Genomic DNA, 27708 nt, shown 5'->3' on the forward strand with positions numbered 1-27708 from the left:
CCGCACTAAATAATGCATCGAGAGAAGTCGTTGTTGTTATTAAATCGCGTATAGCTATGAAAATTGTACATCGTCGAGGCAGATAATTTTATGGCGAAAAAAGATTAACGCCGCGTCGTCGAGCTAGATCGCACTTTGCTACGTCCGATGAAAAACACGATTTGCCTACAAACAAGTCCTCCCCCTTCGCGAGTCGTCCCGTAAATCTATCTCGCCGACAAATCCGAGTTTCTCTATTCTCATTCCAGTCGCAGCGCTTTTCTCCCACACCCCCTCCCCCGTCTCCGATCATTACGTATGCTAATATTTACATTTAGATTGCGCGGCTCTTAATCGAAGTGACGCCATGCGGTAATATAACCGGCGCCGTGGCGCTAAACCGTCGCGCCCGACCGCCCTCTCACGCACCCCCTCCGCCCGCCCGCCCGCCTCCTCGGTCTTCTTCTCCTCTTCGCTCCGCTCGCGGGCGCGAGCTTCTCGCTTCTTTTATCCTGCTCGTTCGACGCGAGATCAACCGCGGCTCGTACCTTTCTCGCTTTGTCGACCGCAACGTCCCGAATGTTGAGGAAAATTGGGGATAAATAAACTTTATGCGAACGTCTCGTGTCGCGTGTGCGTCAACACGCGTACATGCCGGTGAAATCTGATTAAAAATAGCTCAATCGAGTTAACTCCCGCGTAATCCGCGTTCTCTGATGCTGGATGCGATTATTCCAGAGGTTAATCTTAACGATGATGTATCTCGCGGGGGATTCTACTACATCGTGCACACCCGACGAGGAGGATTAAAAGTAGGAGAATAGCGAGGACGCATTTCCCTCGATGCGCGCAATTTTTTATTGCCTCGCGCGCGAGACGAGAGAAGTCAATTCCCGTGCGTTCCCGCGCGACGGCCGCGCGTACGCGAGCAAAAGAGGCTTGTCGAACAAAAAGAAAAATAATATTGGGAGGAGGGAGAGATTAAACGCGCGGAGACGAGAAGACGAGAGAAGAGACACTCCGGCCCTCTCTTTCTCCCTCGCATTCGCACGGACGCGCTCGCTTATAGCCGAGCGGTACATAGATCGATTGATTTATTGGCGGGAGACCAAGAAGACGACACGGCTCGCGGTCTCCGTACCCCCGGAGGCCGAACGAGCCTCGCCTCGCACTCGTCTCTGCTTCTCCGTTTCTAAAGTCGGGATCGGAGCAAAGGGAGTTTCGCCGGCGAATACGTAACGCGTGGAAAACGGCAGAGAGAGAGAGAGAGAGAGAGAGGCTCGTAAAAAAGCGAATCACCGCGGATAGGGAGGATGCGCGATGCGAGGATAAAGGGGCCAAACTACCGAAGTATGAAATGGAATAATGCTGATATTGGCACGACCGTCCTCTTACTACAAGTACGTTTGAGCGGCGCATAGCGCGGTGGTCTGTCGCGCTCGCGTTAAATGGAGCATTAAGGTACGAGCACGGTGAGGAAACTACAATAATTATGCTAATTAAATAAATACCAGGCTCGGTAATAATGATCGTGATGAATAATGCATGCGCGCGGATCGAGCAACGGGAGGAAAGCGCGGCGGCGCGCGAGAGGAGGCATTTCCGTCGCGTCTCGAGAGAGCTTCTCGTTTCATACCCGAGAGCAAATACACCAATAAACATCGCTTTCCTTCCGCGGATTGAGAAAATTATCGAGTTCCGTGCTCTCCTCTGTTCGCGAACGTGGCCGAGGCGACGCGATGAGAGAAAGAGCGCGTCGCCGCTGCTGCTGCTGTTGCTGCTGCTGCACCATGAGAGGAGACGCACGAGAACGTAGAAACGCATTCTAAATATAAAACGACCACCTTCGGCGAGAACAAAATACTCCGGTGGATCCGCGTTATCCAGCAAACAACTGCGAGCCGTCCGTGCGCATCATCCTCGGCAATGGTAATCGCCAGCACATTTTTCATCACTCGTCACTTCTGCCATTTTTTTCTCTCTCTCTCTCATATTTATAAGCGTGACGCGACGAGCGTAAAATACGATGTCGCTATAAAGTACTCGAGCACGGTGCACACGCGTTAAACGACGAACGCGGCGACGGCTGCGGCAGCGAGCACGACGCGGCGGCAAGGTTAATAAAAACAGTTGACAGCTCGTATCGTTCCGTTCTTGCGTGCATTATTTCGTATTCGATTGCACGGCTCCTGGGGTAACGCGAGACGATGAGGGAGGTAGACGCGCGCCCGCGTTTGCATCATCGCGGCCAGCACGCGGCTAATAGGACGAAGCGCCACCGCGAGCTCCGTTGAGAGCAAAAATTCAAAAAGTTGCAACTCCGGATCTCTCTTGAATGAAAACTGCCCTCCTCGCGAAAGCGGCCGTCGCGGGACTCTCTCGACTCTTATCGCCTCGCCGCCGCAAGAGAGAAACGAGCGATCGTTGATAAATGATTTATTTATGCAGCCCGCACTTGACTCTCGTTAATAAACGGCCGAGTGCCGATTTATCGTTTCGCGCCCAGTCCCGCGGAGTTTCGCAACTTTACGACCTCTACCGCGCGTCGATCCGGCAAAATATCCACGAGAGGCTCAACTTTTACGCACTTTACCGTTGTTAGTACATAATTTATTATCAATCGAGCAGCGGTAGGCGTTTCTTTTTTTATCATTTTTATTTCGAACCTCTGTCGCGCGTGCATGCACGCGCGGATGCGCGAAAAGAGGCCGAGAGGAAAGTATCTACGAATCGATCGAGGCGGACCGTACCGAGGGATCGATGGCGAATAATCGCGCGATTTCATCTGCGTACGAAGGAGCCGCGATACGCCGCGTGTGTAGATGCGCGTGGCATCGATCACACCGCGGGGGTATCTTCTTTTACCGTGTGTTTTATCATCGCAACGGTTCTCCCTGCGTTCGCGCAATAACGAGAAACCCCCGTTCGTTCATCGCTCGTTGAAATCAAGGCTCCTCAGCAACGGGAGAATCTCGATGGATGACGAGAGCAGCGAGCGGGCAAACCAGAGGCGCGTTGCGAGGAATCTCGAGTCCGGAGCAAACAAGTTAAAAAGCTCTCTCTCTCTCTCTCTTTCTCTCAGCCTGCTCTTCGTCGTTGGTACCGCACTGAGTAAACAATGCAAAAGAATACTTACTGAAATCACCGGGACACGATTTGCAGCATCTTCCAGGCAGCAACACGGGCTCCTCGCAGTTTGTTTTCGGACAGTCGTTCTTGATGTTTCGACACTGCACCCTCGCAACGATTCTTCGTTTTTTCTGGACCTGCGATGTCATCGATTAAGCAAGTTATTAGTACGAGAGTTATAGCGACTCCGAGGCGGTCGTTGCCAATAAAATATGCATGCGCTATATCGGGGTGCTCGGGTGATTCCCCCGAATATTCGCATTCGTACGTGTCGCAACGTCGATCGAAATAGTAGGATGCGGTGGAGGCTCGTCACGCGATGACGGGACGTCCGCACGAGCGTCCGCCTCTCGTGACAATCGTCAACGTCATCGATATATTTGGTGTCGCACGAGCGCGCGCGCGCGCGCACGAAGGGAGGACCCGAAGAAGACTCATCCTTGCCTGCGCGCTATTGCGCGCGGTGTATACGCTCATACCGAGGAGGCTCGATCTTTCTCTTTCCTTCTTTACCTCGCCCGCGGCCGCGACGAAGAAAATAGACTCGGGGCGAATACCGCGTGCGGATGAAACGCGAAAGTCGATGGGAGAAGAAAGCGCGGCTCTCGCCGCGCGCGCGGAGAGCCTCACCGGGGGATGTACCTACAGACGAAAAATACAGTGAACAACGACAAGAAGAAAAACGTGAGCAGCGTGAGAGGCGCGTGATTCACGCCCGACGTTTCTCCCTCTTTCTCACTTGCAATCTTTTTCCTCGTGCTCTCTGTGAACACCGCGCGAGCAAAGCCGCGTGTACCTATCAATAGCCCCTCATACACGGGGCGCGACTATCATTCCACCGGGCTCTAATAATACCTTTGCCAGAGGCAAAGAGAGCGTAAGAGAGAGAGAGAATGTATGAACCGTCTGGCCAACGCCAGCACCGAGATGTGCTCCAACCGCGCGCGAGCGCCCTTTCTGTTTCTCCAAACGGCATTGCAACCCCTTTCTCGCTATACCGGAGAAACTTTTGTCATTTGTTCTTCTCCTTAATCCTCTCGGACCGAGGCCTATTTCACGTTGAAGGAAAATTATTCCCTCCATAGTTTTGTGACTAAATACTTTCTAGCTTTCGAATCCATTATTGTGACGTTTCAGTTTTTTCGTTGAGGAAAATACGAATTTTTGGATGTTAGGTGCGCGCAGCACCAGGTACTTGGGAATAAAATCACGAAATACACATCATATTGGCTTCCTTTTAAAAGAATATAACGTTTGGGGTATGAGAAATAAATGCTCACTCACTTTTCTCTTGCGATAAGTATATATAAAACACGTTTTCACACAGCGCCAACTCAACACGAAACGCGCCGGCTTCATATTGATATTTCGATGGGTTAAGGCAGTTTGTCTCTTGGTTTAGGAGTATCTATAGTGTAATCTGAGGTTGCTCGATGGAACCAGGCAGTTGGAAGCCCGACCTTACTGACCGATGCAGTTAAAAGTACAGTCAAACGAAAAATACAAGCACGTATAACAGTCGAGGAAATGTCGGGTTGCTACGATCGAGACTCGCCCCGATGAAGGGTTGACGCACTTGTGCACTTGGCACGATGTAGAGTTGCTACACTTGGAGAGTTTCAACGATGCTGGAAAAAATTGTTCGAACGCCCGATTTTTCGTCGTCGTATCGATCGACTCGTTCGATCGTTGAGACAGAAATTCTGCGAGGCAACGCCACAATGGAAAATACCAGGAGAAAAGGAGCGAAAGATCGCGCAATCTTATTGAGCGTATGCTGGGTAATTGGATCTAAGGCTGGGATACTCGATACACAGGCGAGAGGCACCGGTCAACGCACCACTCGTCCATTTTCACGAATCCCGCGGAGTATGGGGACGCCGGCGCCCGCATATCGCTGAACGGCAAACGATACGAGAATCGTTCCGTTTCAACATCTCATTCGCGAGGTCCGGTGACACGCGTTCGCAGAGCTCGCCCTCTCAAACGGAAGCCCAAAAGAGATGTTTCGTTCTCGTCTTTAACGATTTTTTTCAAACGCACATTCGTGGCTTATTCGCAGAAACCGAGAGACTCTCATCGACCGAATCGAAACGAACTGCGTTTCACTTGCATCGAATATGTCGAGCGGAAGAAATCGTTTTCAAGCGTCCACCGAACCAGCAACTCCTTCGTTGTTGGAATAATATTCCCAACAATACGAATTCCTTCGAGAACTATGCCGCGGACATGCAAATTTTCCTGGGTCATAAAGATTCACGGACGGAACGAGCGCAGCTGCGGAAAACACAGGAGCAACCTAGACTGAAGACAACGCGCGTCTTAACACCGCGAAAGTACAAATCTTCAGACGTAGATCCTTTTGAAAAACATCAACCTCGAGTCGTATGACAGAGATTTGCTTGCTCTAACACGAAAACAAGAAAAACGATTCGACGACTGGCTCAGGCAGAATTTTTTTTTTTTTCTAAGTATGGATCAGTGGGCTAACCTCACTTGGAATATTCTTCGAAATCAAAATTTTGCTTTGTTTATGCGGGATTAACCCCCTTAAATACGTCATTTTTGGGTGGAATTTGTGGCAGAATGAAACTTTAGAGTTCAAACTATGGAATAACTTCCAAGTTTGGAAATGATTTACTAAAAAATGGCTAAATGCGATAGATTAAAAATTGGAGAGGCCATAGAAAATATATCAAAAAATGTATATTCTAAAAGTTTCATTAAACTGTCACCATTTTTCTCAATCTGACGTTCCTCCTCAACGAAAAAGTTTTTTTTTCACAAACTCTCTGCGTGACAATTGAAAAAAAATCGAACTTTGAAATGGGATAATCCTCGTTATTTCTGCTCGTCGATAAAACTTGAGAAAGCTTCGTTCTGTCGTGGAGCATCAGGCGATATGCGCATTTCCGATTCACAATATTATTATTCTCATTTACAGTTTCATCACACTGTTTGAGCGAAGAGTCCGGCGTGAGTGCGAGTATCGCGCGCGCGCGCGCCGTCGGAAAAGTGGTCGGTTTGTTGACAAGTTTAGTCATCGCGATCGCAGGAGGATTTCTTTTTAAATGATTTTTTCGACGTGCGCCGGATGCTTTTAATGAAAACATAAATGCGGTATAGTTGCGGTGCGAGTTGAAAAAAGTAAAAGTCGCGACGACACTCGCGTCCGGATGGGAAAATCGACGTCAGTTGGAATTGAACGCGAAGCGCGGTGCGAATGGTAATATCGCGCAATTCACGAGGCTCGGAATGAGCCCGATGGTGTTGATAAATTTGAATTTATTATGAGAGAGACGATCGAGAAGGCGCGTGTTGAAGAATTTAGGTATACGCATTAAAAAAGATGGTTTAAATCGCATTAGCACCAGCTGCGCGTTGTCAAGTACGCGAGGACGGAAATAAGGAATGGAATTCACGGAACGTCGGTCGGACACGAGAGGAGTAGAGCGCTCTCCGCGCGGCTATGCCGTACTGCAAAAATTTGCTACCTAACCGCGCGAACGTTCCCGGTGAACAGGCGCATCGCTCGGAATGCAAACGACGATCGTATTACGCGATCGGTCGAGAATCTCGACGGCTTGGTTACCGGGGCCTCGTCTCTCTCTTCATCCCTCTCATACGCCCGCCTAGCTCCGCCGTATACGTAATTATTTATCTTCGTGCGAAATTCAAGAGCCCGGAAAATGCCGAGCGGATATTCGAGAGGAATTGTTACGGGTTCGCGTCTGCGAGCGGGAGCCACGGACCGTACGAGCTCGCCTCGTTTTCGTTTTGCTCTCGCGTAATGAACAACAGCTGCCATTGCGTCTGCCGCGCTGGCTGGGAAAATGATGAAAACGGTTGAGGACAGAGGGAAAGAGCGAAAGAGAGAGAAAAGTGGTGGCGGCTCGCGAAGCAGCCAATTAGGAGAGGAGAAGAGCACTCGGATAAAATGGATACCGACAGGTAGAATCCAATGTATCTCTCAACATCTCGTCCATCTTTGCATCTTTGCTGCGTACAAATGCTGCATGTATGCAACGTCGCAACGTAAGAGAGACGCGTGTCGTGGTGCAGCGCGTACACCGCGAGTCGCGACGTCGTACAAGCCGCGGACCGCACACCGACGAGGGATTAGAAAGCACGTCGAAAGTCACCACGGGTCACGTCACCCAGATCGAGATTTATCCGGGCCGCTTGCACAGTCCCGGAGCGGATCCGCGAGCGCTAGCCGCGACCTACAGCAGCGTCGTCGCCGCATCGAACATATTCGCTGGGAAATAAGAAGAGAAAGACGATGAACCTTTTGACGGCCGAGTGCGTGGCTCGTTCGTGCTCCTCGCGCGCACGACTCGACGCGGAATGCGAGGCAATCGAGTCGAATTCTATATCGTCTTTGCCATCTCTCTTACCCATAGTGCGTATGCTTAATATCTCTCGCTCTCTCACGTTTGACACATCGTTCAACTGCGGGAAAACGAAAGATGTTGGTGCGAGCGGAATGACCGCGTGTGCGCGTACCGGCGCAATGGCCGAGAGTCGTCCGACGGGCATGCGGCCCGCTCGTAAAACTTGCTATCGTTGAAATCGCGTGATCGAGCGCTCGACGTCGATCGTAAAAGAGGCCGCCGCGGTGTAATTGACGAGCCAAACGGGGGGGGTCAAGGTTCAAAAGTATCGCGGTGTGCTCGCAGGTTCCTCCTCATTCATTCGTCGTTTCGCCTCGTTTACATTTTTGCACCGAGCCTCCATCTCTTTCCAGCAGGATTCGGCTACTCACCGGTATGCACTCGCATCTGATGCAATACATTATTCCGAAGGGTGGTCCCAGATCAGCGTACCACGTCGAACCCAGCTCCCGGACTTGTTTCCCGAAGGTGCATTCTGCAAATGAGAAAGAAAAACGCCTTGAGAACAAACCATTTGCTTTTTCTCCTCGACATCGCTTATTCGGAAACATCTCGAAAACTACGCGGCATCGATTCCTTTGAAATTTCAACGTTCGTTGAACGCGAATGATAAAGCAGCTCTAGATAAAGTCATTGCTTTCGCAATATTTCGTTCCAAGGCGTTACAATGTAATATTGTGATAAATGAATCGTGTCATGAGATCTACGAACGCTGCGGTTTTTACTTTCAGTATCTCTCTCTCTCTCTCTCTCTGCGTTTCTAATTGATATTCCAATGAATCCTCCGCTCTGCGATTCATCAAATTTATCCGATGTTTTTCCGCATTATTGATGTTGGATTCGCCAGTTTCGCCAGCGATCGCGCAAGGCCTTTTTCTTCGAGATTTTCTGGTGTTCGCGCGCGGGATATCCCGAAGGAACATTGCGATCGGGGGTGAAATGAAAAGAAAAAGGGGCGGAGGGGAGAGTAAGAACGCAACGTGGAATCACAGAGGCAGAAGCGAGCGGACGACGAAAACGTCGTCGTGTGGTTGAGGCCAAACGAGGCGTCGCGACGCCGCGCGGGGTCGTTGCACCGCTCTCTCTCTCTCTCTCTTTCTCCTTTTCAACGAACGAGCAAGAGTCGAGCGCGTGCAGAGGCCGTTCGTAGACGCATCTCGCCCCGACTCTCCTCCGCGCGCGCGCGGGTGTACAACGGTGAGAGATCTCTCTCGCTCTCGCATCTCCGCGAAGCAATAACAGTCTCTTTACGGACTTTGCCTCGGCAATGCTCGAGCTCTGTAATTCTTTTGCTCTCGATACGCATAATGACGATTAGCGGCGGGCACACATGATTGAACGATTGAACGGAATATAATCTCCGATGAGAACGGAGGAGGGAAAGCGAGAGAGGGAAAGATAAGCTTAGGTCCGAGCGAGCTGGTGGGCACAGAGCGCGTCGAGGAAACATTACTCCAAGAATTTGGTCTCGGCCGCTGGCTCTTTGCCCCCCTGCAGCAGCGGCGTGTTCGCGCCCCGTTTCGGGTCGATTAACTCGGAAAATCGTTGAGAATTCGTGTTAGCTAGCGAGGTTCCGAGTGAATCCTTACACAACGGAACGCGGACGCGGCCCGTATAGTTGGGCGGCAGCGTTTAAGACGCCCCTCAAAATATTCTTGTTTCTCGCGTCCATCAATCGCGCTGGTAGAATTTAAAATCGCGAGTCTCTCCGCGCGCGGGTACAGAGGAAAAAAGGAAAAGAGATTATGTCGGAGGTTCGCGCGGAGACGTACGACAGCGCGATACATCAAGTACGGTACGCGAGAAGCGAGAGAGACTACGTAGAATTGGCCTGTGTCGAGTCGAATCGAGCAGCATCTTCCGACGACGAGAAAGCTCGCCGCGTATACCCAAAATAAATACGCGCTTGGCTCTCGCGCTTTTGATGATGCGATGCGTCGCGAGCCAAAGACACGAAGACGACGACGACGACGACGACGACGACGACGACGACGACGTGGGTCGAGGCAGAGTCGCCTGCTCACGCCGCCGCCGCTGCGTCTCTCGCGCGGGTGGAAAAATCCGTTCAAATCTTCCGGTACCGCGCGCGCCTTCTCCGAAGAAATAATCGTCTCTCGCATTCTCCGCGAGACTTTTTTTCATCGTATTTTTCGTTTGCGTCTGCTCCGCTCGAGCTTCTGCGCTCGCAGGATTAAGAGGCAGTCGAGCGATCGCGGGGCGAGCATCGCGAAAGGATCGTGAGCAGACGCCGGTAGACACGTGGGCGTCGATCGTCGTCGCTCGGGCACTCTCGCTCGCTCGATTGACGAGAGACGATCGTGTGCGTACTCGAATGAGAATTCTCCCCCGCGCCCTCTCCTTTCCTTCCTCGTTCCCTTTTCCCAATATCGCCTCTGCGCGCATCGCAGCCTACGAGAGGAAGGTGCAGCTTTCTCATCGACGTCAAGGGGTCGCGTGTACTCCGTACTAATATACGCGCGCGCGCGCGCGCATCGAGCAGGACGAGACGCGTCGCGCGCTATTACCGCACCTTCATCCGCTCTCTTCCCTCCGGCGCGATACGCGGTACGCTGGCTGACCTCGGTACAATCTCGGCATACAAATTTCTTACCGCGCTAGCAGGATCAATCTTCTCGAAGGGCAAAATCGTTCCGACCAATTATCATATGTACAAATACGCGCGCGCGCGAGGAACACGCTCGTCGTTTCAACCCCGGACAGCCGAACGAACGCGCGCGAGACGGAGATAATTTGTTCCATATCTAAATACAATGCGAATCTGTTTAGCGGTGAGAGCAGCTTTGTGAATACGAAAGAGCGAGCTTCTCCCCGCCAATCTTTTCTTCGGCTGTATGTAAAACGACTTTTTTCCGCCTCTACATTCGCCCAATGCGATCTTATGGCATTGCTTCTCGCTGATGCGAAGTCGAGTTTATCTTTAGATCTGGTCTAACTTTAGTCTCCTCCAAAGTGTCTTCTCTTTCTCCTTCTCTCTTATTTTCTCGCGCAAAGAGTCTTTCTTCGACCTCTTTGCGAATGACGCAACGCCCTGCGTCTTGTAACCTTCGTTCATAATGCTCTCGCGCCCGCGAGTCTCTCTTTATTCGCAAAGTGTGCTATCCCCCCGCGGTTCGACAGCGGCGTGGCTAAATTCTCCGGAGACTCGGTGTCGCGTCGCGGGCGCTCGTGCTCTTCGTCTTTGCGTTGCCCATTTTTTTTTCTTTTCTTTTTTTAACGGACAACATCCGTTCACTAATCGCGGACGTTCACCTTTGGCTGTGTAGAATTTTAGCGAGATTTTTCTTGCCGCAGCAATGGACCACGAGAAAAAAGCGCAGACGCGCACGGGCCCGCTCGCACCTCCGTCTTGCGGGGCCAACACGAACAAACCTTTTTCCAGACTCGGTTCAGGACTCGGCCCGCCGTCCCGGCGACCTTCCGTCTCGAGGCTGCCGGTACGCGCGCGCGCGCGCGCGCGACGCCCCGAAATATCATTCCATCCCTCGCACACCGCGGACCGAGCGAACGCGCGATAGCGCGCGGAGAAAATAAAAAAGGGATAAAGAAGAGTGTAGGCACGCGCGAGCCCGAAGGCAAAAAAACTACCGAGCGGAGGAAGAGTTAGGGAAGAAATATGCGAGTACACGGCGAAGAGAGCCAAGAAGAAAACGAGGATCTATCTCCGACTGGCTGGCTGCTGGCTGGCTGGCTGACTGACCGAGCGGCTCCCTCTTAATCAACGATGAGTAAGAAACTGCTGGATGCAAAGGCGCGTATCTAGTTTTCTCTTTTTCTTTCTCTCCCTTCCCCCCTCCCCCCCCCCCGCCCCTCCGCGCGCTCTCGAAAGCTTTTTCTACTTTTTTCCGTGCAGTCTGCACATTCATCGATCCGCAAATACTCGTCTCGCTCGCGCTTTATTATCTTTATATATAGTTTGGCCCCGAGTGTGCAAAAATCACCCTACAAAAATCTGGATCAAGAGGCCATTCACCAACGCGGCGACGAGCAACAACCGAGTACCCCCAGGGGGCTGTTGCTCCTGCCGATCCTGATGCTCCTGTCCCCGCTACAAAACGTATATATTATATAGACTCGCGTGTATCCCGTCGCCCACAGCGTCGCCGCGCGCTCCTTCCTTCCTGCCTCCCATCCTTCGCTTCGCCGTGTCCTTCGCCCCCTTATTCTATTCGTCTCCGCTCTCGTTATTCCAACGCTCTCCTTTTTCATCTGAAACTCTGAGGACGACGCGACGACGATCCCCGCCAACCTCTCTTGTTCGATCTTGTCTCCTTATGTGATTCGAGCATGTGGCACTTGTCCATATATAGTAAAAGCGCGCGGAACGCGTCGTTGCTCACGCAGCACTTGAGAAAGCCCGAGAGCAAGAGATCCCGAGAAAACGAAGAAGAAGCAGAAGAACACGAACGCGAGGAGACGACGACGACGAAGAAGAAGAAGAAAAAGTTAAACATTGCACCAAATATATTTGCACGCGTGTACCGAGCGGGATTAAGAGCGAGAGAGAGAGACGAAAATTGATAGCCGGCGCGACGCAAAACGATCGGCGAGATGCTCGAATCAACGATGGCGCGCGCGCGCGCGCGAGCCTGCGCCGCGTTCCGAGCGATCGAGACTCTAGACGCTATATCGAATCAAACACAAGTCCCTGGTATACCATCTATTGAAAATTTGACGCTCTCTCTCTCTCTCTCTCTCTCATTTCCTCACAGTCGACGGTACACGGTGCACTTGCACACTGGTGCGCGAGCGGATGACGAATCACACGAATGAAATCTCGTTTTGCAGAATTGCCAAGAGAGCTGCGACAGAGAGAGATGCGCGAAAAGTCGATGACTCTCGCGCAGCTCGATGATATAATTAGGGGAAGAATTTTCACTTGATCATCCTTCCGCTACAAAATAGAGCCACGCGCTTGTTCCTCAATGAAAAATCTTGAATGAAGCTACTGGACCACTACCGCTCTTGCGAAATGTGCGCATTTGCGTACGCCCACGATCGAGTTTGTTAATATAAACAAGCACACGGAGAAAACGGATTCGTTTTTTGTAGTAAGGAATATATTATTTTTCGAGAATTTTCAAAGTATTCAGCCACCGCGGTTACAACTTTTCGTCGCTTGAATTCTAAACAGCTTTATACGGATGGCAAAAAGTAACGCACGTGTGATATTTCCCTTTGTTTTCGAGCGTTATTCATCATGTCACACTGGCACTTACTGATAAGTGGAAATTTATTGTTAATCACAAATTTTGACTGTCAGCATGATAAATTTTATGATAAATACACGCGAATATAGACCGAAATACGTGTGACATTTTACCGTACTGTGTTTTTATAACAATAGGAATACATTTGAAGTGACTGAAAACATTTTTTACTTTGCTTTAGAGAAAAAGACTCTTGACGTTAGCTAAAAATGATTGAATTCATCGTACGAACAACGAGTGCGCTGGCGGGATCGAGTGAAATACGGAAGAAAAGAAGGGTGAAAATGAGTGGGCGTCAATCGGCGCGAATGCCGATTGCACACTCTCTGTTTTATGCATCGCAATGCGATATCTATTTTTTGAGAGCGGCTGCGCCACGCGCGGCGACTCGGGATTCGACGTGACTCTCGAGTCCGCTGCGGCAACGACAGAAACGCTCTCGCGATTGATGTTATTCCTTAAAAAGGACGCTTTGAGTCGAACATCGACGAGTGCGTACATCGACCGCGAGTGACGTCGCGCAGCAACGGCGACGAAGAGTCTCGGAGCTTTTAACGCTCGTTGGAACACAATCTGACGGGGGGGAACGAGCGAGGAGCGGCGCAACAACGCGAGCGATAAAAAAGGAAACTGACCATCGCAGCCGAGAAATTGCACCAATTCCGATCGTTTCTACGAATAAAATGTTGTCTAATTAAGCCGTATGCTAGCACTGATTAAGATCTCAATGCGATAATTGCGACGAGCAGAAGAGAGGCGCGCCCGCGTCTTTTCTTTTCCGCGGCGCACACAGTCGCTCCGGCTCCGCATCGGTCTTGGTCGTCATTCGTACACGCACTTGAGAATATATCGAATGGAATAATTAGCATCAACGTGCCAGAGTGTGCGTTCCCCCTTTCTCGTTCTCTCTCTCTCTCTCGCTCTCGGCGCTTTTCTCATACGCGCGATAATAAAACGCGTATCTGCGGCGACATGCCGATGAAAAAAATACACGCGCGATGCGTGTACGAATGCGCGGGCGAATGAAAGATCGGAGAGCGCGGAGAATCGTCGAGTCTCGGGAGGGTAAGGCATCTGGACGATTTAGACGAACGTCGACACGCACGCACACGGATAAACATGAAATATGCGTACGGATCTTATGGAGCGCGTTATTCTCCGATTGCAGATGCGCCGATTTGTAAAATGGTCACAAGTGGTGGCATATCTGGACGGAGCAAAGGGCGAGATTCCTCCTCATTTCTCGCGCGTCGACCGGACAAACGTCCGATGCGCGAAATTCCGACGAGATACTCGTGCGTCGCGGACTCGGTGAAACGAGCGTGCACCGCGCGGTGTGCAACGATTTTCCTAGAAAGAGGAGCAGATTGAGTCCGTTGCCGTGAAACGTACTTTTCCGTTGATCCCCGTGACAATCGCGATCGAACTCTTCTCTCTCGCTTGCTCATACCGTACTCTTGTACGAGAACACATGTGACACGTTTACGGAGCAGAGAACGCGCTCGTGGAAACAACGACGACGAGCAACGCGCTCACGAATGAATAATGCATCGCTTTGGCGGCGCGACCAACGGATCGCGAGTCCTCTCTCTTCCTCGCTCCCCTTCATGCTCCGCTCTTACCCAGGGCAAGTCCGTCAGATTTTATCGGTCTGACAATCGGCTTCCCAGAAGAGGAAAGGCTGCGAAAAATTCCAGTCAAGGATACGAATCAAGATCGTTCAACCGCGCTATTTTTCTCTCCGTCTCATCTAGAGAGCGAGAGAGAGAGAGAGAAGCAGTAATAAAATCGAGACAATGGTGTGGCACTCGCCGCAAGCCAGTTACAACAATCAGGGCCTTCGCACTTCCTAACTCGAGTGATTGTCGCGTTCGTGGATTGGGATTCCTCGCAAGTCTCATCTTAGCTCGGAACGAGAGAATCCCCCTCGCTGCCTGGAAGCTCCGCGCTATTTTGTCGAGCTCTCGAGAGCTTCTCTCGCCAAGGCACGAGAGGGCACAACTCGGCTACTTGGGAATTCTTCTTGGCTGCGCGACCAAGAGGAAAAGTGCCACTCGAGATTCCTCGAAAGGACCATTAGCTACGGTGTACTTCGCTCTCTCATTCTCCCTTCCTTCCTTCAACTATCCTCGCGCGATACGAGTACAGAAGAGGCAAACATACACTCGGCTCGAGCGCGCGAGCCGAGTCTATATGGCCTTTTTAGCTTGACAGTGAAAGGGGGGAGAGGAAGAAACTCGATGCCCGGGAACACGTGGGAAAAACATCGATTTGGCATAGGAACAGGAGCGTGCTTGGTGCTCGAGGCGTAGATGGCGAAATGGGTCGGGGTCGGAACGCTGAGACGGACCTTGCGACAACGAGACTTCCCGCGTTTCATCAAAGAAAATAAAACAAAAATGCAAAAAAAAAAGCGCAATTTAAACGTCTCTTTTCGTATGGAACTGGAACGGACGAACTGAAACTCACCGCGAGCTGCGATAATCAGGGTCATCGCGCGTCCGCGTGCGACCTTCGATGATCGCGTATGTGCGCGCGACTTTGAACGATATTTGTACCCGATCCATCAAACAATTTCATAAACCTTTTTTACGCACCGCTAAAAAGTTTTACCCAATTCAAAGGATTTTCGTCGCGAAGCTTTCCGTTTGTATTCGCCTCGACGAAGAGCGTTCGAGTTTCGACGCAAAAGCCGCAATTGGATACGGCGCTTCTCTCTCTCTCGCTCCGTCTATCGGTCCGCTCGCAGCATCCGCGCTATACATCCGCGCTGCTGCTCTTCGTGTCACCTATCTCTTGGCTTTCATACACGCGAACGCACACAACTGAGAGGTGGCGCGCTCGCGCGCGTTCCTGCGCCCGTATCCGCGTCTCTGAGCTACGCACTTTTTTTCCCACCTATTTGCCCGCACCGAACGAGCAAGAGTATAGCGTTCCACGCTCGACGATACTATCTCGCGCTACGCATACTCGCCGCCAGCCTGCTCTCGCGCTCTCTCGCTTCAAACGTTGAAATAAACATTTTTTACTTATTTATATCTCAACGGCTTAATGCGCTATATATCATTTTCACACGTTCTGCAACTTATAGGCTCGTATTATGTCTAATCGTCGCCGCCGCGCTACCGCTGCCACTGCTACCGCACCGCCGGCATCGTCGCGAGAGACACATGAGATCTTTTCGCCGAGAGAGCAACGGTGAAGAACCGTGTGGGGAAGGGAAAGTTTTCTGGTAACGAGCCAAGAATCTCAACGAGCCTTGTGTGGTCCAGAGCAGGATGGAAGAGAGAGAGAGAGAGAGAGAGAGAGCGAGAGAAAAAACGTCGTGTGAAGAAACAACGAGAACGAGAGACCGAGAGTTCGTTGGTGGCTCGAATTATTGGATATTCGATAAAAAAACATTGCTAGGAGGGAACGGATGCGAATCGCGGTTGCGCTTTACCCGCCCGCGCGACGGTGCTGGCTTTCCAAGGGATCAAAATCTGCTCCGTTCTTTCTCCGGAGCGACGATGCGACCCCTCTTCGATGCGAATTCGACTTTGGACCTTCGGAAATACACCGGCTGATGCGAATCCGAGGGCGACTCTCCTCGCCTCGCCGGAACAAAAGTTCGGCTTTCGCATGCTCTCCGGAATTCATTGCCGCGATGAAAAGGACCACAGCACAAAACAAGGAGGATCTACGCTCTCGTGTGCATTCTTTCGAGGTCGATTACGCCCGATCCGTCGACTCGCTCGCCGAACGACTCCGCATATCTGCATACAATGTCGACGACTCGCCCCTCCCGGAACACCCGGCATTTTCGCCCCTGCGCGTACCTACCTATTTATGCGAATCAACATATATTCTCCATCTCGATTTCAAGTATCGTGATTTGTGTCTCTCTCGCACACCTTGCAATTTACAGCCTGCTCCCTACGATCAAACTAACCCCCGAAAAGCGTCATCGAGTTGAATTCGCTTCTCGCATTCCAATTCCAAGTCGAAAAAAAGTTATTTATATACGCATGAAAAAGGTAACGTTGTATCAAGCTCGAATTGAGATAGAAACACACGATTTCGTCCATCTTCACGAATGACCGGGATTCAAACGCGCGCGCGGTACGCAACCGCACACCAGAATTGTTTGAATTTGAAGGGAGCTGTACACTGCACGAAACGGATACGGAGTCAGTGTTCTCGGGTGAATTCGCTGGAGTAGGCAAAAAAAGGGTAACGGGGGGGGGGGGGGCGATATGCGGTGCATGCGGTATATATTCGATAAGCGCATACGCGGTATGCACGCACTCGCGATCAATGACTATGCGAAAAGAAATGACAGTCGTGTGCGGAGAACAGAGGCGCGCGGCAAATGGAAATAACATAGGCGAGTGGTACTCGCTCGAAGAAAAAATGTGAAAAATAAAAGGCGAAAAATAGTATGCAAATGCAGGCAGGCTCGCGACGACGCATATTCCGGGCCCAACCCAAATTCACCCCGGCGTGCCGTGCCGCTTCTCCATACGTAATGCGTGTCTACTTTTCAAACGAATTCAGGACGCAACGTGCCTCGTTTCTCGTCCTCCGCCGCCGCCGCCGCCGCCGCGCCGCGCGCGAATAACGTATACACGCGACGCTATTATATTTGAAGCTCGCCGGCGGTACCGCGAGCGTGCATCCTCGAGTTACCGATCCACATGGGTGTGCGCTCTCGGCGGTATGTGTATCAAGCCTCGAGGAGAGAGAGACGAGACAACGGCGGCAGCAGCAGCACCGCGAGACCCCCTCGCGTGCGTGTGCATTACGCAAACGAGAAAGGCGCGTCCCCAGCATTTTTTCCTCCTCAACTCGCTTTCCAATCGCTCTTTCAGGAGGTATTTTTCATCCGGATGGAACAATCGATTTTCTCGGCAGCGAGCGCGAACGGTCCTCGGACAAGTGGTAAAAGTGCGCTATGGTCGGACATTTGTCTTCGGTCCGCGCGAACGCGTTGAGGCGCGATCGCACCAATTCGTGCCCACGCTCTTCGTTCCTACGCTTGCTGTACACCTTATTTTTTCATTGCCAGAGAGAAAGAGAGACGCGCGCCCGCATTCACGTACGAAGATGTCGAGTCTCGGGGGCAACGAAGCGTGCGACGCGCCGGGCCGGGGATACCGCACTCGCGCGAGGCGCGAGGGATCCATAGGTGCGTCCAAGGATCCCCGCCGCAGTTTAATGCATTCGCACGAAAACCGATCAAATACGAGATCAATAAAGCGGACGAGGCGAGTCGTCGCGCACTCTTTTTTCACCGAGAGTGCTCAAACGCAGCAACGCAGAGAAGCAGCGCGCAAAAGAGAGAAGAAGAAGAAAAAGGAGGAGGAGAAGTAGAGAATGCTCGCGCGGAGGTGGTGAGTCGTTTTGTGTCTGCAGCAAGGCTAAATATACTCGAAACTACTTTGCTATCGAGCTCGCCACCGACCAACCCTCTATCTCGACTGAACGTTTGGTTTTTTCGTTTTTTTCGTTTTTTTTTGTTCTTTTTCATTTTGCGAGAGAGGGTCGAAACACTGTAGTACATGGCTCGAGCTCCTTCTTCCGGCTCGTCGCGGGGCTCTTATTTCTCGGACTATTTGGTCGCTCGCCGCGCGATCAATCGGGAGAGTTTGCGGTTGGTATAGAAAAAATAAAATTTTGGAAGAAAGCGTCGTTCGTGCCAAGTCCGGTACGAAGGCGCACCCCGAGCGCGATAACGCGCCGCGCATTCGCGAACCGCGGCGAAACTCTTTTCGGATGCACAACGAACGTCTTTGTATCCGCGTGCGGCAGCGGTCAATCGAGCTTCGCGATCTTTCAACGAGAAACTTGCCTCTCTCTCCTCCCCCTCGCTCAACACTCCTTCTATCGGCGTCTCCCTCGCCTTCCCCCCGCCCAGTTTCAGCTCTATTTACGCCATCAAGAGCCGCTCGAGGACGTGAAACTGTAAAACTCGGCCTGCGCCAACACCGAGCAGATATGAAAGTATATCCTGGAAACTCGAAATTCTCTCTTCCTTCCGGTCGCTTCGCGGACTGCTCGCGAGAAAAACAAGGCGGAACCCGAGGGCTATACGACGCCGAGAGTGTCGGGACCCAGCAGGTATGAGAGATTACAAAAAAGCAGTCGCACGGAGGAGGCTCGCGGGATACGCGCACGTTACGCGGCCAGTTGTCGCACCTCGACGCGCGTGTCCGCGCGCCCGAAACGAGTACTTTATAGCTTCGCAATAGCATTTCCGGCCTACCTCGTCGCAGAGGGGAGAGCACGGGAAAAGAAGCGAGACGCGTCCTCGCGTTAATTTTTTTGCGATAAGCCTCCCGCGGATGATATCGCGAGAACTCTCGACGACAAGTTGTTTTTATCCCTCATCAAGAGTAGGAAAAACTGTTGAGAAACGAGAAAGCGCCCAGGTTATAAAGTAAACGGAAATAGCTCTCTCGCGTGCTTTTTGACCGTCGGAATTGGTATACGCGTTTTAATAAGTTTATCCGTTCGCGCTTTCGATATCCGGTCGCTCTCCGGCTAAACCGCTCGTTTAAATCGTCGGGGAAGCATCGTCGGATCGTTCCGCTGCAATGTTTATTATCGGAATTTCACTCGGCGCATCGAAAGAAGCGCGCGGCAGCAGCCGCTATATTCGGAATATACGAGCGACGAAAGTTGTACGAGTCTCACGGTTATGCGCGCTCATATCTCTCTTTTTCTCTTATTGCGCGAGGAGCGCGTTTAAAGCAGCGTTGTTACAAGATCGGATGACAGAAATTATTTTTGATCCGCGGAATATCGGGGAATGCGTGTGTGTTGGCCTCTCGAGCGCATCTCCCTCGCTGGGAGACGACGCCGCGTGCACTCGTATAGACGCGGATAATAAACGAAAGATATCGTCGTCCGATAATAATACAACGATCGTATCAATAAGGACGCCTATTAATAGTAAGAGACAGACTAGAGAAAATTACGAAACGATTCCTCGTAGCCAGCACCTTCGCCCCGACTCGAGCGCGCGCGCCCAGCACCCCGTCCTCTTATCGTCTCGACATCTCGCTTAGACTTATCCGCGAGCATCTGCGATCAATTAAATTCTGACGCATCTCCCTCGTCGTACGAGCGCGAGCTTATTTTTTTTACATAATCAATCGATTAGGGGGCAATTAGCTTCGCGCCCGTTGGACGAGGTGCGCCGACGATACGCGCATCTTTTGTTATGTTTCGTCTTGGCGGTGCGGCGAGAATCGGCTCGTAACGGTGGCGCGCGTCGTTGTCTCATCGCCAGCGCAGCAGGGGCTAACGAACCGCGCGCACACGCGGAGAATACCGGTGAAAAGTACGCGACTGTGCGTGGAAAGGTCAGCGCAGCGAGTTCCGTGTGGATGACTCGTGAATCGAACGAGAATCGTTCGCGCGGACGAGTCGCGCGCGCGTTGCACGGAAAGAGGCCGCCTCGTAGTTGCAATTCTTCTCCTCTCTCTCTTTCTGTCTCTCGTGCGGGCGAGAGGAGGGGGTACACCGTGGTATCGCGAGTGCGTACGTGGCATCTGGGTCACCTCAAAGTGCGGTGTAGAGTACGTTGCTCTACGTTCCCCACCGATACCCTCTCCGTCATCGGAAGGCGCGCGCGCGCGCGCGCGCCAATCGGACTACCGAATCTGGATGAATCGAGCGCGCGCGCGGGATGCCCATTGATTAATCGGGAGAATTGCCTCGGTGCGCTCGCGGCCGCCCGGCCGCGAGCTAGCTTCGCAAGTTCGGGGTGAGTCGCTATCCGAGCGATTGACCACGAGGTCGATCCGACTCGGTGGTTCGATCGGAGATGGGCGCAACGAGTTTCTCAAAGTTTAATAATATACGGAGTGATAAAAGATAAAAAGGGAGACTTACCGGCGGCCCTGTGAGGTCTTCTGGCCCAGTCGTCCTCGATGAGAGGCGCGACTCTTCGCGCTTGGGAGCTCGCGGCCCAGCACACCATCGTCAAAACGAGACGGAAAATCATACCGGCGTGGAAAAGCATCTTGGATTCCGCGCGCAACTCTTTCTCCTCTCGCTTCTCACCTCTCTCAAGTTTCTCGCTCTTGACCGACTCACTCGCTTCTACAAGCGGCGTCAAATATTTCTTATAGACAGTGGACGTTTATATATAAAGGCACGGCATACGAAACGACGATATATCCGGGTCCGTCGGATATCTGCTGGCACTGTTTTAAATCGCGCTTCTACTACTACAACTATTCTATTCCTTTGAGCGGTGTGTACTCGAAACTCTCTCAATTTCCTTTTCTCACTGCGGGATTAACGAGCGCGCGCACGTACGATCGGTCTATCGCTCCATTTTTCAATTTATTTATCTCTGGGTCGCTCGAGCACTGGTCTATTAACCGTTCACTGCACAAAACTCGTGACACACGACACACGACACACGCAACTCGGGATACACTGTTGATGCGAGAAGAAGGGTGGGAGGGAAAAACTCGAAGCTCGCTGGCTCGCTGGCAAACAGCACCGCGCCTCTTGCCCGACTGCGCTTATAACCGCGAGACCGGAGTATGAAACGTTCTCGTCCTCGTCGCGCGTTGTCGTCTTCGACGTCTTCACCTCTTTCGCATATATGCCTACTATCTATATATATATATACGTATACGTACGCGTACGTAACGTTCGTTCCTTCCTCGCGCAGCGCGGTATAAACACACGATAACAATTAACGGGCTCGAGCGTACGGCTGCGACGGGAGTAGTCGTACGTGCGACGTCCGCGTGTTCATCCTCTTCGATAACGTATTGTTACCGCCGGCGGCACAGCATGTGCCGTTCTCTATCGGTCGCGACATCGGCGATTTTATTCCTCTCTGCGCTTCCTCTATCAATCCGCGTCGCTTTTATTTCGTAGACGAATGAACCTCGATCTCTCGCGTAGACTCTGCGTAGTAGCGATGCTATCGACGCGAGAATCTCCGAATCAGCTCCGTTAAAAGTTGAAAAATAAGTGGTACGCACGGCCTCGGGGTTCTGCGCTCGATCGCTCGCCGGTAAATCGTCGCGATTGACTCCGTCAGTGACTGAGTGACTCGGTGACTGAATGACCGAAACTCCGTTGGTCCCGACGATCTACGGTAGCTCTCGGTCAACTCGCTAGCTCGGCTAGTCGTCGACTGGGTGGGAGGCTCGCCGCGCTCTCTCGTCGTCACTCCGTTTCTCTCTCTTCCTCTCTTTGCTCTCGCTCGCTGTATCCGATGTTGCGGGTATCCCGATGATCGGCACCGCTCGCGGGGTACACCACGCAACGTCATGAACAACACCACCTCTCATCCGCGACACACCGCGTTGCCTCGCCTGCACCTCCTCCACCGCCACCACCACCACCACCACCACCACCACCGCCACCTCCTCCTCCTCCTCCTCCTCGTCCTCCTTCTTCTCCACCACAAACGAACGAGCGCGTGCGCCTTCTGCACTCGAAATTTTTCTCAATTTTTCTTCTCTCTTCTCTTCCTTCCTTCCTTCCTGTTTCCTCTCTGCTCCGCGGTACAATCGATCAAATGCGTATGAGAAATTTTTTTTTCAAGAGTCTCAAGCCCCAACAAAAATTCCGAGGCTTCGGGAGTGTTCACGCAGAAGATTATGAGAGGCGAGAGCGCGATGCGCTTTTGCTGGTCGTTTGTCGTTGATCGGAGCGTGGAACGATGACAACTGTCGGCGGGCCGGTTGACACGGTGGCTTTTATGGGTGGAACGAGCGACGCGTTTCTCTCTTTTCGTCTTTCTCTCTCTCTCTCTCTCTCTCTGCCTCGTTCTCGCTGGGACTGGTCCCGCACCGGCGTAATATACTCTGTACTCTTCCCTCTTGTTCGTCCTCTTCTCGTTCTCGGCTGCTTCGCTACCACTCCTTCGTCGCTCCTCCTCGTCGTTCTCCTCTTATTCTCGTCTCCGTACCGCGAGAGAGTGTTAAACTCGAAGAAACGCGTGCGCGTCTCTCGCATACTTTTTTTCTCCCATATAGCAGCGGCCGATTCTCCGCTTTACGTCGATAGAAATCGCGACACGCTTCCTAGCGAAATTGTCTCGGCTCGATGCGCGATCTCTCTAAAAATAAAACGAATCTTATCGCCACCGCGTGAGAGCTTACCTGCCGCTGCTTGCCAGCAGAGAGATTACGCGAGGATTCGTCTTTCACTCGCGCAATGACGTTTCTTCCCCGACTTTCCCCCTCGGCCCTCCGGCCCGAGTGTATTTTTTATACGCGCGGTTTATATCCTTCCGAAGGTGCGGTGGCGGTGTCGCGCGGCGAACCGGGGGATGGGGACACGAGCAGCGGGACGTTTCTTCGCGCGAGTAACAAATGAATCCGACGATCGCACGAGACTTTTACGACACGCCTTTATGCGAGGGAATTCTCGAGGGTGTCCCGTGTTTGCGCTCGTCTCTCATTTTCGCGGCTCCGCGCCGCAGCAGGCGATTGAACAAATTTTTTAATCATGAAAAAAGAGATTAGCCGAGACGGGGCTCGCAGCCACCTAATATTTCCGAGACATCATTTTTATTTTCCGCGCGCGCATATCGCCCTCTTTTTATCTTCCTTTTCTTTCCGTTTCAACGATAATTTATTATATTTTTATGTGTTTATTTTTTAATCCGTTAAATTACCGAGTGCGCAAGTATTATGGATAATTCGCCTTGACGAGGATAATTTACGCCTTCTCCGGAGGCTGCTTCGTTTCCAGTGAGCGCGGCCGCGCGCGCGTCGGACCGCGCGAGGGAATTATTAATCCGCCGTACCGAAGAGTCCGCGTACCGGCTCTTTCTATTCGGCTGCTTTCGGCCCGACTCTATCCTCGCCGAGGATCATCCAAGCATATTCCTCCCAATATATTTTTTTATTTGACACATTAGAGTGCGAGAGCGCCGACTCGTCACGCACGAAGCAGCCGCGAGAGAGAGAGAGAATGTCGGTTTCGGAGAACGCGTTCTCCCGCGAGTAGGTGTAACTAATCTCACCCTACTCGAGCCAAAGTCCCGCATCCTCTCTCGTGTGACTCGCTCGCATAACCGACATTCTCGTATTCAACGCCTTTATTTTTCGTTTTATTTCGTCCTGCTCGCGCGCTCGTTTCTTTGTTGGTACATATTACCTGCGTGGAAGATGGCGATCCCCGTGGCGGCTATCCGCGAATAATCGGACGGCGCCAGAGCACCGGCGGACGACAAAAAACATTGAAATTTCCATGCTCGAGGATGACCGGGCCGAACGGAGACTCTCGATCCGCTGACATTTACAAAACAACGCCGCGCGGCGAGCGCGACGACCGCGACGACCGATTCCGAGAATTGTGAAATCTCTTCTGGTCCCTCCGAGACACGCATGCTTGCCGATCGGCACGTCGCGTCATTAGTTCCTCGGAGAAGACTCTTCGCGATTCGTTGCCTCGTGACAATTCGCCGCGACTCTCTCTCTCTCTCTCTCTCTCTCCATACATCGCCCCCCGTACGCCATTGCCGCAGTTTCTCTGGATTTCGTACAAAGGCCGATGACGATGAGGAATACGAAACGACGACGACGACGACGAGTGTCAAGGGTGAGCAACAGCGCCCCGAGCGCGCGCATGCACTCGGCGAAGCAAATAAAAGGGAAAAAAGGAGCTCGAACCGAGCGTTTCTATATACGTGTTCGCCTCTTCCTCCCTCTCTTTTCCGCGGTGCACGCGCGAGAGAACGAGAACGTCTCGTTCCCGCGACGAGATTCTCCGAGTAGCCTCTCCACCTCATTAATCTTCGGGACAACGTCGATTCTACGAAGAAGCTCAAAACGTCCGGAGAAAGAGCGAGGGAGAGGAGCGTCTTTCTCGATGGACGAGAGCGCTGCCGCGCGCGCCCCGAGAAAGACACGTCGTCCACCGCGCGTTAATAAGCAACGAAAACTGGTCGCGTCTTATTGCGACGAATCGCAACGATAACGGGGGCACGAGGAGAGGAGAGCTGACAAAACGAAACGAAATAATATCGGTGCGAGGGGCGAGCTCGGCTCGGAACGGACCGCTTTGTCAAGCGAAAGCGCAAGAGAGCGCGAGAGCGAGTCTCGGCGATCGGTGAATAATAGCTGGTAGTTTGTTCTTGTTGCTCCTCTTGTCCGCGACACCGGGGCCTCTCGCGCTGGGCTTTCGAGTCCGGTCCGTCGTGCGCCCCCGCGCGTTTGCCGCGCGCATTCACCCGCCACGAAGCAGCACCAAGGGCGAGAGATAATCCCGTAATCGGGTGCGCGAGCACGAATTTATTCAAGGCGTTGCTCGGTTTCCCGTCGCCCCCGGCCGGCACGGCGTATCCGGTCCCTCGAGCGAGGGACACGCGGCGCACAATGGCCTAACCTCTCGTAAAATCCCAACGCAGCGCGTCTTCGTCGCGCGGCCTCTGATACAATTTACCGATCGTCGTACCTCGTCGCACAAGCGGCGGCCTTTTGGCCCTCCTTCATTTTTCAGACTCTATAGAACTCGGACAATAAAATATGCAACGCGAGGGGGCCCTCTACCGTCGCACTTCCTATATAGTCCAATTTTACACCTCCTCGCGTTTCGCAAGCTTTACCAATGCGCACCAACGCGCGGTTAACAGCAGCGCTTCGTCAGCACCTGCCGTTGCCCGCAGACCCCTGCGCGACTACTTTTTACCGATTCCGTGGGGCGGTAACACGGAAAAGAGTCGAGCGAGATAAGAGGTTCGGCGACGATGCGTACGCGCGCGGCCAGGCTTTTAACAATGCTAAATAATCGAGAAATACAGCGGCGTGGGAAGGCATGCGTGCGCGGGGAGGCGTCGATGCAGCGATAAACGCGTTCGGATCTGGGACATCTATTTATGCTCGGTCCGCTGCAGTCGATCGAGCGTGTCGCAAAGCCATATCGCGGATAACTCGGGAGGCCCCGGGCCCCTCGCGCTCCGCCGCACTCTTAATTCGTAATTGTGAAAATAAGCGCAGGAGAGAAGAGACGCCTCTTATCGCGCGGGCGCGCGAAAACGCATTCGGGGAAAAAAGTTGGAAAAATGGATGGCGGGGTGAGAGCGCGCGAGTGCTTCGGAAAGAATTGAACATTTTTTTGGCACAATTGCACACGCGAATCTCGTTCGGTATATTCCCCGACGAGAAATGTATGTCATGTCGCGTAAACACGCCATAATCGTACTATAAATACACGAGGAGAAAGGGGGCACCGCGGGGGAACCGGGCGGCTAAGAGCGTATATGCGGGCGCCGGCGCCAGCGGAACCCGACGCTTCCTCCTCGCCTCCCTTGTCCTCCGCCTCTCGAAAAAACTACTCGCTTTATCCGTTCCACGTGCGTGTTCGGAGCGGTCTATCCTTCTCGGCGCCCCTTCCGCGCGGGGCGCGATCAAAATTCGAACGGTTTTCGCGAATCCGTGGCCGCGCTGCTGCGGAGAGTCGCGAAAATTATATTCTCGCGATCGCCCTCCGCTCGCGGGCAGAAAGCGGACAAGCAGGTACGAGAGGTCACGGAAGACGCGTCTCTTATATTCACCCTCCTCGTCCCATTCTCGATCTTTTGTAACTCTCGCGTCTCTCGCTCGACGCGCTATGCGCTCGCGAAGTACGGCATTATTCTGCCCACGCGAGAGACTGCGTGGGCTTCTGCGAGAAGGTGCGTACGCCGTACAGAGATTCTCTTTTTCTCTTGTGCACGGTCTCGCGCGCGGCGAGGAGCCGGGAAGCAGGATGAGCGCGGCGGCGGCGACGACATACCCGTGCCCGTACGACGTCGAACCGGTATGCTAAACACCGTAAAGGACCCGCCGACACCTTTCCTCCGCGCGGCATCTCGATCTCTCTCGCTCCTCGGCCCTGCTTCGTACTCGGGAAAAAAGGAGCGAAATGGCAGCGGCTCAAGAGAACCAGAAATAAACGGAACGACGAGAATATACGCACGCGGAACTTGTGTCTGTGAGGAAGAGCGAAGGGAAAAAGGAGGAGGAGGAAAGAGCGAAGCAGCGTGCACGGTACTTGTTTGAACAAGAGGCTCGTTCGAGCAAACCCGAGACTAAACCGATCGCGCGCGGAGGCGAGAAAATGGAAGTACTCGAGAGAGGGAGAGAGAGATGGGAGAAGAGAAAAGGGCGACGGGAGACGCCTACGACGCCGGAGAGCGCGAGTGTATACTCGCGAACGCAATTTTATTGCCGCGCTCGCGAGTTCCCGGCTAGGACGATGGGAATGTTGGCGCCGCCGTCGCGCGCTTTCATACCGTAACCAGGCTTCTTCGCCGCGTCTTTCACAATATCTATACCCTCGCCGGCCGAGTGTGCGCAACAAAGATCTCGCTAATACACCCACGACTCGAAAAACTTTTGTTTTATTTACCGAGCGAGGTTGCCCCGCCGCGGAGAAAGGAGCTTCGAGCCTCGAGCAGGAGGATAAAAAATTGGTCGGTTTAGCGGGATCCCGATCGAGATTCGAGACGAATCCTCGCGGACGCTCTCGACACCCTCGCACCGTTGCTGCCGCCACCGTGGCGATTATACCGGCGGACAACGGGAGATCCTATCTTTCCGGAGAAAGATCGTTCTTAGAGAGAAAAAGAGTTTGGTGAGCGGAGAGCTAACGCCGCCGCGCGCGTATACACGGCCAGCGGTCAGATCCCATCGTTCCCAAAATTCCAACTGGCTGCTTTAAAACCCCAATTTATTTATTCATTCACCCGCGGCTGTCTCTCTTCCTCTAACGCGCCTTCTCTCGCCTGCTTCCACGATCACGCCTCCAATTTTTATATCGTCACCCATTTCGCTTCTGCTTCTCCCCCCCACCCTCCTTCTTCATTCTTATTTATTCATTTACCGCGTGAATCTCCGATATAACACTTCGGCTTACAACGCTCTCCCGTATATTATCCTTTTTTTTTCAGACCCACCATAAAAAAACTACATTATTCCGTTCCTCGTCTCGCTTTTTTACGGTGCCCCCCTTAAAATTCTCTTTTCCCCGGG

General features: G+C 52.5%; 1 protein-coding gene across 1 annotated transcript in view; it reads right to left on the reverse strand.

Annotated features, from left to right (window-relative positions):
* sog (short gastrulation) overlaps positions 1-22043 on the reverse strand; it is a 29349-nt gene extending 7306 nt beyond the window's left edge. The window contains exons 1-3 of the mRNA XM_043425831.1: positions 20609-22043; positions 7874-7977; positions 3116-3245 (exon numbers count right to left, since the gene is read on the reverse strand). Coding sequence (XP_043281766.1) covers positions 3116-3245; positions 7874-7977; positions 20609-20738 — 364 coding nt within the window. The 5' untranslated portion in view covers positions 20739-22043. The remainder of the gene's footprint in view (positions 1-3115; positions 3246-7873; positions 7978-20608) is intronic.
* Positions 22044-27708: the final 5665 nt, after the last annotated feature.

Source organism: Venturia canescens, chromosome 8 (genome assembly GCF_019457755.1).
Source record: "Venturia canescens isolate UGA chromosome 8, ASM1945775v1, whole genome shotgun sequence".
Classification (NCBI taxonomy): Eukaryota; Metazoa; Arthropoda; class Insecta; order Hymenoptera; family Ichneumonidae; genus Venturia; species Venturia canescens.